Here is a 13938-nt window from a genome sequence, read left to right on the forward strand (position 1 = left end):
CGAATAAATAAAAAGAGGTTATATGAAATGTGACAATCTCTTGGAACTCGCAAAAAAAAGGGGGGGAGACAACCAAAAATAAAAATAAAATCACATCTGCTAAAATTATGACTGGAAAGCATGATAAATATTGCCTTTAAAGGCATTCATTTATTAGTTCTACTAACTAGATCCCTTAGTATAAATTATGCATAAAAATCCCATAGTAGAGATAGACCTTGAATGATATTAAATTGGCAGGGATTAATTTAAGTACTTTTTGAAAATGCCCCACTAACCTCAATGAAGCTTAAGATCACTTGGTTTTAGCTGCGCTTCTCACCCAAAACAAATTGAATAATTATAAAATGAAAGAAAAGTGCAAATATACAATCTGCTAAAGGGATTTACCCTTCTTTTTAAATCAAACGCCGCGGAAAAGAAAGCAAGTCGAGTATAAGTGTCTCAAAGCGTAAAAAGTTGGAAACAATCACATATAAAAGCAATTCAAGTAAACAGCAAGATGTTAATAGCATTTTATAATTGCTATTTATGAAAAACTAAACACTCTTCCTTCCCGGGACTGCTAGAAAACATTCGCACCACTGTCCCGCGGCCTGTTACATGTGACGTCATTACAGCCGCAACGCAGGAGGAGCTCAGTTGTGCCGGGAAAAAATGCATTTACGTTCTGTAGTCGTGGCCGAGTGGTTAAGGCGATGGACTAGAAATCCATTGGGGTCTCCCCGCGCAGGTTCGAATCCTGCCGACTACGGGAATAATTATTTTGACAGGAGAGGAAAAAAAGCAGTTCCGATGCATTTTCGGCATGCAATGAAAATCGTTCAGTTTGCCTTTATGCTTTCCTTTATTAACCAGGGGTGTTTTTTTAGGGGGGGGGGAACCAGGCCAGGAGGGGGCGCGGCCAGCATGCGCGCGGCTTTCCTCCCCGCCTACTATTCGTTACCGTGGCGACGGGAACAGCGCGCCAGCGCGCGACTCGCGGGGACTAGTTTAAGATGGCGGACGACCTAGATGCGTTGCTGGACGAGGTAGAGAACAAATTTTGTCGTCTCTCGAGGCGGGACTGCTCGGAACGGCTTCGAGCCAGCCAGAGTCGGAAAAGGGATCGCTTTCTCGAGAAGGAAGAAGAGGCGGAAGCAGAGGCAGCCGCGGCGGGGGAGAGGGCCAGGTGAGCAGTGCGCATGCTCCAGCCTTCCCCCCTCTCTCCCGAGTCCCCACCTCCTCGCTGGCTGAGGCTAAGAGGAAAAGACAGGTTGCAAAGGGACTGGAACGACACTTTCGGTGCCTCAGCGACGCCGTCCCCAACCTGGCACCCTCCAGGTGGGTTGACCTATGATTCCCAATCCGCTCTCGACACATCGAAGGCCCAGGCAATGGAAGGAGGACTTCCCTATGTAATGCATATTATTCTAAACCTTGTAAGTTTCACCTGTAAGTGTCTGTGGAGATTCTCAATCATCCAGGTACCTGGATATTACATATACCTAGGTGTATACTATATGAATAAACTTTATTTTACTGAGTATACTCTATTTTAGACTCATAAAGTGTACAGTATGAGTCTGAAGTACAGGTGTTGTGTTCACAACATTCAAATTGTTGACATTTTCTTTTCCATGTTTCTTTAATTTTTATCCTCCCTAAACTATTGAGGACTTCTGAAAAATCTCAAAAATCTTGCAGCCTTTTTTGTTGAATTATGATTAACTCTTAAATAAAGGTATTATTAAATAAAGTATCTTAAATAAAGGGTTTTTTTTTTCCTGAGGGGCGCATTTGGTATGACTTCTATTTATTTTTTTTTACCAACTAATGCTTCTCTTCCATTTTCATCTTTAGATTTACCAAAATATTGACAAAAGGAGCCAGTGAAGAAGAGGACATAGATGAAATAATTAAGGATATAGATGAAAGTACTTATATCAGAAATTTCACAGTAAGTAAATCTCTGAGAAAAGAAAAACATTGGTCAATCAGAGTCAGCAGGGGCTCTGGTGTGGTATTTTTTCCCTAACCCTTCACCTGTTCTCTATAATTATGCAACTTGTTAACTGGTCCTTTGTTCTCTTTGTTTTTGCTAGAAACAAACACCTAGATTATTCAACTCAGCATCTGAAAATAACAATACTTCTATTCAAACCCATGGTAAGAAGTAAGTAAGATTTACAACTAAATAAATAATGTTTAGTAAATGGCTAACTTAAATTTCATTGCATTGGCAGTCAGTCAAGAAAGAGATGTTGGGTTGGATCCATAAATAATTACACTTCGATTCCATCCATTATTGTTGCATTTCTTTTGCAACAATTGTGTGCATAAGCATTCAAAACTGAATAAGCAAAGCAATAGAATATGTGAAAGGAAATGAAAATGGGAAACGTGGTTATTTCAGATATATATAATCTAAATTGCAGTCACTCCATCTTCCCATAAGCATGCTGGATAAAAATAAAAATCTGGAGAAAAGGGTGACAAATTAGATGTCTGGGGGAATGGATGGACTGATGATAATTTTATATGTGGAAATAAATTTTATTATGAGTGGTGGAATTTCCACTATAAAATATACCTGGCTTTACTACAGTAAGTTCGGGTGAGTTCAGTGGAATCATTCTCAGATAATTATGCAGCTTCAGTTACAGTAGACCGGAAAACACAGAGTCATTTGGAATTTTGAAACTGTTGCAGATACTTACACAAAATAGTTGCAATTGTGGCTGCATCCATCCTTACAACATCCATATAGCAGAAGGCAAAGGATTAGACTGTAGCCACTCATCTTTTTATTTTCTAAGAGTGCCTCTAGTTTTTATATGGGGCCTAGAGACTTTGTGAAAATACAAGCCAAGGGTAGCACATTGGCTTATAGCATTCCAGCTTCCTGTTCATGTTTTTAAAACTAAGAGCATCATAGACATTTAAGGAAAACAAGATTCAGTGGGCATAAAGAATGTGCCAGCAGACATGCTTTTTCTTTGAGGTGTCAGCTGGGGAACCAGATGACAAATAGATCAAGAGCTATTGGATGATCTAAATGGATCTATAAATTTATTTATTTTTTTAAAAAAAAAAAACCTGATTCCTACTTGTTTGAATCATGACAACAACAAAATGACTCAACTTCTGAAATTATACAGTTAAACGTATACAGTGAAAAGGGGGAATAACAAAAGGATTTTGTCTGGAAGCGTATTATGAATTTAGTTCAATTCTAATTTTCAAAATATTGTGCTTGAGCTTAGTTGCAAATAATTATATCTTATTCTGATAAATATATGTTCTAGAACATTCCCAGAAGTTCCTGTAAGTTAAGAGACTGATCACCCCTAAGGTTGGTCAGATTCAGTAGAAAATATGAATTTTGGGCATGAACTGAAGGCAGTAAAAGAAGGCTCTATTAGGTTTTTCCATACAATAGTTCCAAACATATGAACCAGCAAAAATCACAACACCTTATTAACCAATCTAATCTGAATCCAGCTCTGCATCCCTGAAAGTTTTCTAAGTGCTCATATCATTTATTATTTCAGCTGTGCTTGATATTTTATAACTAGTTTAATTTCATAATGTAATCTTCATAATATTATTTGGTGATTAATGGGCCTTTTTTTGCTTTTCATAAATAAACATAAACTTATTCTGATTTGCCATGCTTTATCATTCTTCCAAGGTTTTGAAAAGTTTTCCCTATTTGCTATGATAATAAAGCCTAAGAAATAAAGTGTTTATATTGTGACTGTAGTTTTTAAACACTCCTAATTTTAATTTTGGTAGATGTTGCCCAGTATACCTTGGTGGAAGCACTGCACCACATGGTATTGGAACAAATATTTCACAGAGGTATGATGTCTTTTTTAATACTGCCAATCATGTTAATTCTATCTCACAGCATGAAGGAATCTAGGTGTTGTTTCTATTGAGTTTGCACATTAACCACCTAATGTAATCTAGAGCAGGGATGGACAGAGGTTAGTGTTGCAGCACTGGAAAACTCCAGAACTGGTTCCCAAATGCTGCTTTAGCAGAACTTTTTTAGAATTTTGTGGCCTTCGTGATGATTATGGATCTGGCATAATTTTATTCCCATGCATATAGTGGAACACACCCTCAATTTAGCTTTTGCCTCAACTTGAGGAGATACGGCCTGCATATTAGAGAAATTTTACTTACTGTAGTGTCAATGGCTAGACCATCCTGTGTTAAAGTCAAATGGTGTCTGCAATGTAAGTCTCAGTGGCAGAGACCAATTACCCTCAGGCCTTTTTTTTTTATTTATTTATTTATATGCCACCCTTCTCCGGAGACTCAGGGCAGCTTACAATGTGTTAAGCAATAGCCTTCATACTTTTGTATATTTTATACAAAGTCAGCTTATTGCCCCCACAAACTGGGTCCTCATTTAACCTACCTTAGAAAGGATGGAAGGCTGAGTCAACCTTGAGCCTGGTGAGATTCGAACTTATAGTAATTGCAGACAGCTGGTGTTAATCACAATGCTTTTAGTCTGCTGAGCCACCAGGCCTTGTCTCAATTCAGGACCTGGTTTTGGGATAGATTCATGTATGATCTCCCAACAGAATGTGGGAAAGTATAGAGTGATGGTGCCTCTCCGGAAACTTTGTGGATTTTCAGGCTGAATATCACCAATATGTGGATAACACTTATCGCTACACCTGAATCAGGACAGACTGTGCACATCCTGAACCAATATCTACAGACATTGTGTGTGGTAAATGTGTGTCTTTGAACTGAGACTGAAACCTGACAAGATGATGACTTTGTTTATGAGTAGTTCCTGAGTTTTGGAATCGGAAGTTTAAATATTTTAAATGGGATCATCCTCCTTCAAAAAGAATGTATATTTAGTTTTGGAGTACCTACCGGTAAATCATAATTATTGGAGAGCCAACTGACCTCAATAGCTATATAAATACCTCGCAGGAAGAGGATGTACTTGTCCCCCAAAGACTAAGCTACTTCCAGTCCAAATCTGTCCAATGTCTTTATTAAAGAGCCTTGGTAGTACAGTGGTCTAAGGCACCCTGTTATTAAGCTGGTTATTAAGACCAGCTGCCTGCAATTACTGCAGGTTCGAATCTCGCCAAGGCTCAAGGTTGACTCAGCCTTCCATCCTTTCTAAGGTAGGTAAATTGAGGACCCAGTTATGGGGGCAATAAGCTGACTTTGTATAAATATACAAAAGGATGAAGGCTATTGCTTAGCGCATTGTAAGCCGCCCTGAGTCTCTGGAGAAGGGCGGCATATAAATCAAATAAAAAAAAAATTGATTAACCAATGAAAAAAGGAAAAGTTAACTGAAAAACAGTTGTTCAACATTTCAAACTGCTGTAATGGAGGCCTCAAATTCTTTTTAAATAAACCAGTGACATTTGTGTTTTCTTTCTTTCAATAGAACTTGTGATCAGTTACGTTGCACTGCATGTGACTTCCGTGTTTTGCATTATAATGACTATCAATGGGATAAATCATGTGATTACCTCTTTTTTAGGTAAGTATTATGGATAATATTATCAGGGGTTCTAAGTTTTTTCCCCACTGTAAGTTTATTGGTAGGTTATGTCAAATTATTTTTTTTTATACAACATATTTTAGCACAGATATTTCCTCTTCTCCCTTGTGGGCAAGATAAATGAACATTTTTTTATTATGGTTCTCATGTCATGTTTGGTTTTGCTTGTTTGCAATCCTAAATACATTTACAGCACTAGAGATTAATTTCCATCAAATAGTAAGAGAGATTTTTTTAAGGATATCTGGTAATGATTAAATCATAAATACATAGAGAAATCATTCCTATAATATAATGTCAGAATTATATATGTACAATGGCATAGGGTTACTATTTTTAATATGCAGGACCTGATAAAGAATTTTCCCACTTTCAGAACATCTGGTATGAAATACTGATTTTATATCAATAATTTTCCATTGAAAGAACAAGGGAGGAATTTTGGTCTTCATCCAGGTGATGAAACTGTTGGCCAGACCACCTGGGGTTGTTGTGAGTTGCTAGTTCTGCAACATCTAGAGATCTTTCTGCTTTGCAAAGAAAGAGCAGGTCCCTCCCCATTGCAACTTCTTTGCATGCATAAACACACATATAAACAATAGTACTTCTGGACAGTAGCAATGATTCCAGAATCAACTGCAATCAAACAGGATCAAAGTAAGAAGTTGATAGAACTGGGGATTCACACCCTTTGTGTGAATGAAAGTACTTTTACACAGTGGCTCTTTTATTCTAAGGAATGATACTTTGAAACCATGCAGAATTTCAGTTGAAATAAAATGTTCTTAATTCTTAGGAATAACATGCCTGAATTCAGCAAGTTGAAAGCAAAGATGCTAATGAAGAAGGGATCACGGGCCTATGCCTGCCAATGCACTTGGAGATCTATAGATGAATTAACAGATCTCACTATGGACCGACAGCTCCGTTGGGTTTGTAGCAAACATATTGGCTGATGTTGGCTTGCTTTCTGAAGTATCCACATCTGTATGAAAACCATCTGTTCATTGCTTGGCATCGTGTAGGGTGCACAAGGATGTTCTATGTAGATCTTACTGCTGTTCCAGTATAAAGTGAGCACTTTGCCTCATAAATCTACTAATTTGGTTACACCAACCCAGAGGTTTCACTTCTAATTGCTGATAGAACCAAGCTACCATAGGAAAATGGTTTTAGTTAAATGTTACGTTGATAAAGGTCTTTGGATTTGTTAGTTCCTTCAATTAATACCAACAAAAGAACAATAAAACTGAAAAGAAAGAAAGGACATGAAATAAAATATTATTCTTTGACTAGAGCATTAGTTTAATATAAAAAATCTGTTATGGTGTCTGAGATTTAAAATATTCAGGCACAATATATTTCGAAGGAGATTCTGACGATTCTGCTTTTATCCAGCTGTTGTTAAAGTCAAATTAATGCAAACCTGCAGTATTATCCTAAAACTTGTACAGGATCAGAAGCAAATTATGCAATTAAAATACAATAGGCTAGTTGAAACTGACAAGACACGATAGCTCAAAAATTCTGAAAAGCATAATTGCTAGATACAAATCATATTCATAATGTTGTTTCAGTGCATACGCACATGGAGTAAACCCCACTGGCACTTGCTGCAAAGTAAATGTGTTGAATTGGGCTATACAATGTTTATGCTCATCTCAGTATCTGGCCATCTTGCAAAGTTTTTCTAGTCATGAGCATCATTAGTAGACAAAAGGTTTTCTGAAATAATATTTTGAATCAGCTATTCTTCTTTGTGAAACGTACAAGTATGCATAAAATTAGATGGAGGATGACTTCGTTTTACAATTCCTATACAGCATTTAAGCTAATCACATTTGAGTGTCTTGATTAAAAATCAAAATATTATACAAAGGTTGTCATGACTTACCATATCTGTTTTCCTCTTCTGAAAAAAATAATTGCATCATGATTTGCCATGTTGTATTGACCTAATGTGTCCTAAATGTAATTATTGTTTAAATATTATTTTTTTCAACTTATAATATGTCACATCATCCAATAATATGTTCAGTTATTTTTCTATGGCACTGAAAATTTAGAAATGGATTGCAATTTAAAGATTTATAGCATGCCAATAGTACACAAAATGACTGAACTAACATTATGCTAAACAATAGTTATTGTTCATTATCAGAAACACATTAAATACAAATAGATGCCATTGATTTCAGCTTTTTTTAATAATATCCAATACATTTAGAATTATATCAATAATTTTGGTATTGTAATACAAATTAAACAAATAAAATATGTTTAGAATCATAATACAAATAAATTAATAGTTAAAACTACAACATGGAAATCAGTCCCCGTCAGATTTTTTTTCTGTAATGCTACAATAATTAAAGCATATTCTTGGTATTTACAACAAAAATTATTTTGTTTTTATCAGTTGCTTAATTCATTTTTGTTTATTTATGATACAGTATTACTTAGATTATAGAATGTTCTATATAATTGCACTATTAATAATAAAATAATAATACAGATAATACAATACCTGGTCATATGTCACTTTTTTCAGTGCCACGTTGTAATGTCACACAGTCACTAAACCCGTGGTAGTAAGTTGAGAACTACTTATATAAATGCTTCTAATCTTGGGGGGGGGGGGTTGTAAGGGCCTCTCATGGTGTTAATGGGGCAGATGTGGAGGCAAAGTATGGTAAATATATGGGCTTGTGGAGAGACTGGTTCTCATGTTGGCATCATCCGGTTGTTTTTGTTGCTTATAAGAATCTACACCAGATTGAAAGGCGTATGTGTGCAGGTATGGGCCTACCACCTAGTCCCTGAGAAAGTGCAATGTCATTGTCCAATATAGATTGTAACTTATTAATAATGGGTTTAAGTAGCTTGAGCAGTGAACTGTAGATAACAAGAAGTGGTGTTCTGTTTCTGTTGTTTGGCTTTTAATAGTTCATCCTTGGGAATTGATGTAGCTGTTTTGATTTGTCCGTTAATCTCCTTAGGAAAACAGTTTTCTAAATGCCTGGTTTAATTCCCTCAGTTGAGCTTCTCTGACAAGTGAGTCAGAACAAATCTCTTTGTAGCATAGAGCCTGAGCACAGATAATTTGGTGGTGTGTTCCAGATAGAAACTGAAAATGTTTAGGTATGCATGTCAGTCTGTATGTTTCCTTTATAACATGGTATTTATGTCACCATTATGTGGTTTTTGATAACATCAAGGAAATGGACTTGTTCCACACACAGATCTAGGCTAAGGTTGATGGCAGGGTAGAAATTCAAGTCACGATGGAATTTGATGAGGGATTCATTTCCATGGGTCCAGTTGATGAAAGTCTAACCAGTAAACCTCAAGTAATAAAGAGGCTTCACTAAATCTAGCAAAATAGAAGTAATAAAATAATAGAATTACCAAAGATACTGTACATATTTCATATTGCGAGATTCCACCTTCTCCTCCCCTAACCCATTTCTCCAATTTTAATCATGTTCATATTAGTTCATTTGTAAATTTTAGTTGCCCATCTCCCCCCAAAGGGCAACAGACCACAATATCCTTTGTTCTTCAATTGCTGTTGGAAATAAAAAAGAACAGATGCCATTTAGCAGTAATTTTTCAAGTAAGTTTAAGATTTAGGAAAGGAAACAGTCCATTTTGAGTACAGTTGCTGAGAGAAAGATTCTTTATTCTTTATTTACCTGTCTGTAAAAATAAACACATACATAAATATATATATTCCATATGCGTTTATTTTTACAGACAGGTAAAAATAGCATATTTCCTTCATAATGCAGCACAGGTAGTCCTCAACTAATGACCACAATTAGGACCAGAATCTTGGACGTTGAGTGAAGGGGGTCATTAAATGAGATGTCATGTGACCACTTTGCTCAATAACCACAGTCATGTCACTCGCAGTTTTGGTTCTAAGCAATCTCACAGGTCATTAAGCAGATTAAGTTTCAGTTAAGGGAGATGGGGGGGATTGGATACAGGCTATGCGCAAGTTGGGGTGCTGCTGCATTGGCCAACTATCCAGATCACCAGTGCCCTATTTTCCTTTCTTTTCTCCAGCTGTTGGCAAACATGCCCAGCCTATGCGAGGCACAGCCTTCTTCCCGCAGCTACGCCACACCATTCTCACGATCCATTAGAAAACTCCTTCCAATTGCACAATTTGAAGAAGGAGGCATCTGAAGCATGATGAGCATGGAGCCCACTCTTCTGGTGCTTCAGAAGCCTTTTTCTCCAAATGTTTCCTTTTCCTGATGATCTGGTTGCTGCAGTGCATTTGTGTTCATCTGAATAATGTTCCTACACAGTTCGTCTTGTGGGAAGTTGGGTTGTTACTTTAGTAGTGGAACATTTGTTTAGTGTGTGTTGTTTTTCTACAGACCTGAGTTTCTGATTTACTATCATTTTCCTTTGCTGATGGGATCATCCAGGAAGGGTAGCGTATTGCTGTTTTATTCTTCCCTTGTGAATTTTATTCCTTTGAAGATATTGTAGATAGTTTCATGTGGTTGGTCTAGTTATCATCTACATACTGGATCCATACTTTTGGTTGTATGTGTGGGAGTGCTCTAGTTTCTAGATGCTGCATTACATTCTCTGCTGTGAGCCCTGAGCATGGTGATTCCATGAGCATTCCTCTGATCTGTTGGTATATTCGTATATTTGTCCATTGATCTGAAAGTAGGTGGGTGAAGCTGAGGTTGATGGCTTCCTTGATTCCATTAAATTTTAAAGTCGATGAGGTCCCTGATTCTTGGCAGCACATTTAAAAGGAAAATAATGTTCCTGTAGAGGGCAGTCTTATCCTGAATTTGATCTACTGTACTTCATTTTCAATATAATTGGAGTTCCACCCTGAAGCCAGGGTTTCTCAAACTGTCAGGTTAATATGAATACAGCATTACGCATTCAGGTGTAGGAAGTTAGCACCCACCCCTTTCCTGGAAGAGTGAAATATTTTAGGAAATATGAAAAAGGCAGAATATTATATTTCCCTGGATGAGAAATATGAGAAGCATATTTTACAGACAAAGCAGCTCCCACCTTCCTGCCCCCCACCCTTTGTCAATGGGCCATTAAGGCCTGGGCCAGTCTATTCTACATAACAAAGATCTGCCTCCTTCAGGCAGAGCCATAGTAGGAATTGCCAAAGATAGGATTAGCCCTCTACACAATAGTAGCAGAAACTCACCACATGTGACCTGGGAAGCACATGTGACCATCAGCCAGCAAGGCCCCCACCCCCTGGGAGTCTGACAACCAATCAGGATACTCTTTCGGGGCCCCAAGAAATGCAGAGCCAGAGAGAGCATAAAAACCCAAGGATTTACTGTATCTGCCCCTTTTCTGTTCAGGAACTCAAGCCATGTGATCCTGTCCACCATTAAACCATCTTTCCAAGCAGTCTCCATGTTTCCAGTGTCTGTTTTCCCCACTTGGAGCAGAACCTAGAAGGATGTTTCTTCCAACACAGGATTTTTGTAAGACAAATATGTCAAACACATTATCCAGTCTACCTGCCAGAATTATTATGGGATATAATTGAGAAGGGAATAACACGTATCCTGCCTTGAACCCCTGGAGGAATAATTAGATACATATAAACATAGGGAATAAATAATTTTATAACCAGAATAATATAACATAGAACAGAAAATATCAATGTAGTTTAAAGTGAATGAGTCCTCATTTTCTGCTACAATACTCTTCACTTAATGCTTATTTCTTCAAAGTTTTTTTTTTAAATTAATCTGTAAGAATTAAATTAGCTCTTCCATTCACTAAGCACTAGAAATCACTGGTAGCTTTCCACAGAGTGCCTCCCTCCCCACCCCCCCACCCCTAGTAACTTTACAACAGATAAAACAGATTTGGGAGGAAAGGAGGAAGCATGAGATGGTCTCTCTGAATAAGTCACAAGCAGTTTTCTGTATTGGAGACAATACAGAAGCTTGATGGACTCTTAGACTTTGCATACATTCCAGCGCAAATATATTTAAATCTTTTGAAATTGGTGAGCACAGTGCATTAATTGAACTATCCTCTTTGCCATAGTAGGGGAAATCTGAAAATTATTAGTAAGTAATAATTCTTTAGTAAGCAATTCACTTAAGAGGATGGCAGAATTTTGTTTATTGAAACAGAAAACAAGTCCGCACAGCAGCAGCATTCATGAGGGACCGGTCTGAATTTCACATCCCCAAGTCCTTCATCAAATGACTATACTTACCCAGGCCCGAAGAAACCCTCAGGAAGGTGGTGATCCTTACGTAAAAAAACAAATTGTTCCACAGAAATGGGGACAGCGTAGACTACAGGATCCCTACAGTGGATCTTTCTTTGGGATTGGATCATCAAAAGGCTTTCTCTCCCTGATTTAATTCCAGAATCATTTCAGATTAGGCCATGTTGGAAATATCCAGACATTGAGGTAAGATCTTTAAAGATCATAACCAGCAATTTAAACTCTGCCTAGAAGATGACTAACCATCAGTGCTTCTTGAGTAGAGATATTAACATCAGGAAAGGTAGGCGCACCCATAGCCACCTTGGCAGTGTATGTTGAGCCATTTGCAGATAGTTTCAAGAGCAACCCCACAAAGAAGAAATTGTAGTAATCCAACCCTGAGGGCATGAATGTCTATGTACTGTACTTCCTGATTAAAGAAAGGACACAACTCGGACATCAGATATAATTGTCCAAAGGCTCTCCTTGGCCATAGTTTCCTCTTACTGCTGAAACTGTGAGCTGTTAATGGATCACCTTAAGATTTAAAAGGCTTTCTATGTGTAGCATGTTAAAAGAAAACAAACACAAATCATATAGAGGATATGAATATAGACTATTCTTCAAATAGTCAACTATTTTGTGATAAAATAAAATGAAATTTGGCCTCAGATGATGCATTAAGATCTTGTGACTGATGCAACACAGAGAAACTCTGAACATTCCTGAGCTAAGTGTGCAAATAAATAACGGATAATATTTATGGGTCAGGGTTGAAATGAGGGGTCCTTGGTGCTTTCTGAGCTTGGTTGTTTTCTTGCAGATGTTTCACGACCCAATCTAGGTAACATTATCAGTGCACTGATGTTATCTAATTTGGGTAATGAAATGTCTGCAAGAAAACAACCACCAAGTTCCCTTCAAACTACAAACCATCTTAAAAACAAAACTACAAAGAGACCACAAAACTCTCAGCCAAGTCCTGTACTTATTGCTTCTGACTCTCTTTTTCCCTATTCTTTATCCATCAGCATTATTGCTATTTTCCGGGTTTCTTTTTTTAAACTGAACAGAGCTGGTTCTATTAATAGTTGCTCTTTTTCAGTTCAGAGTTGCTCTTTGTGATTAAGGGTGTGTTTAATTTGAGAGTTTGGAAGAAGCACCAATTCAAATGGGATTATAAAATACCGTTATGGCTGGATCTTGGTCATATCATGTGGAATTCAAATATAATGTCACTCGGGGGGTTTTTATATAAAGAAGTTCTTTTTACAGATGCGGGCAGATGGCAACTGAAGACATTAGAAACGCTGTTGGAAGAAGGGATTAATTTATCTTGGTTACAGTATAATCAACTTCAATTGAGATGGAAAGAGGACCAAAAAACTGGTATAATGATGCATGAAGAAGAATTGGTTAGACATATAAAAGAGAAAGGTCCAATGCATATTAAAAGGGTTTATAATGTTTTGCTAGAAAGGGACTCAGAAAATGAACTGGTTAAAGATTGTATGATAAAGTGGGCATAAAATTGTGCAGAACCAGTGATGTTGGAAACATGGGAAAAAATATGGGTCCAGAATGTTAAATTTACACAGTCGCAGAACTTGAGGGAAATTTTTTATAAAATGTTTTATAGGTGGCATTTAGATCCTAAGAAATTATCGTGTATGTATCCTAATGTTCAACCAAAATGCTGGAGATGTGATTCCTTAGATGCCACATATTACCATATGTGGTGGACTTGTAAGAAAGTTAAGGCCTTTTGGATAAAAATTTGGTGGGTCATGCAAAATGTTTTGAAGAAAAAACTTCAGTTTTCTCCACAATTGTTTTTATTGGGTATAGTTAAGGGTTTTACATTGGGTGAAACAAAGCTGATATTGTATATGGTGACAGCAGCAAGATTACTGATAGGTCAATATTGGAAAAATGAAGCTATGCCCACTATTGAAGAATGGACTTTGAAAATGGCCAGTTTTGCAGAGATGGCGAAGATTTCAGCATATTTAAAAGACCGAACTCAAGAGACTTATGTATGGGAGTGGAAAAAGTGGATAGATTATGTGCAGAATAAATATCAAACTGGGAAATATCAGATAGCTTTTAACTGAATGTATTATATAGGGATAGAATAATTGAGCTTTATGAAGGTATAAACAGTATA

At 37.1% G+C, this 13938-nt stretch overlaps 1 protein-coding gene and 1 non-coding gene across 2 annotated transcripts; both read left to right on the forward strand.

Moving 5' to 3' along the window:
* Positions 1–672: 672 nt before the first annotated feature.
* On the forward strand, positions 673–754 carry TRNAS-AGA (transfer RNA serine (anticodon AGA)). The gene has a single exon. It is a non-coding gene; the product is annotated as a tRNA-Ser (tRNA).
* A 244-nt stretch (positions 755–998) lies between these two features.
* CFAP418 (cilia and flagella associated protein 418) lies at positions 999–7880 on the forward strand. The gene is made up of 6 exons (XM_070942110.1): positions 999–1171; positions 1843–1939; positions 2085–2155; positions 3778–3843; positions 5417–5512; positions 6330–7880. The coding sequence occupies exons 1-6, from the start codon at positions 999–1001 to the stop codon at positions 6487–6489; spliced, it is 663 nt and encodes a 220-aa protein (XP_070798211.1). The 3' UTR covers positions 6490–7880.
* The last annotated feature ends 6058 nt before the right edge of the window (positions 7881–13938 follow it).

The sequence above is a fragment of the Pituophis catenifer genome, unplaced genomic scaffold (genome assembly GCF_029215685.1).
Source record: "Pituophis catenifer annectens isolate HBS135680 unplaced genomic scaffold, rPitCat1.0.hap2 SCAF_3, whole genome shotgun sequence".
Taxonomy (NCBI): Eukaryota; Metazoa; Chordata; class Lepidosauria; order Squamata; family Colubridae; genus Pituophis; species Pituophis catenifer.

Bases quoted from the DNA above. Each gene is read 5' to 3' on its own strand.
- CFAP418 (XM_070942110.1), top strand. From the start codon at position 999: ATGGCGGACGACCTAGATGCGTTGCTGGACGAGGTAGAGAACAAATTT. The intron at 1,172-1,842 runs GTGAGCAGTGCG...TTTCATCTTTAG, and splicing joins GCGGCGGGGGAGAGGGCCAG to ATTTACCAAAATATTGACAA. The intron at 5,513-6,329 runs GTAAGTATTATG...CTTAATTCTTAG, and splicing joins TGTGATTACCTCTTTTTTAG to GAATAACATGCCTGAATTCA.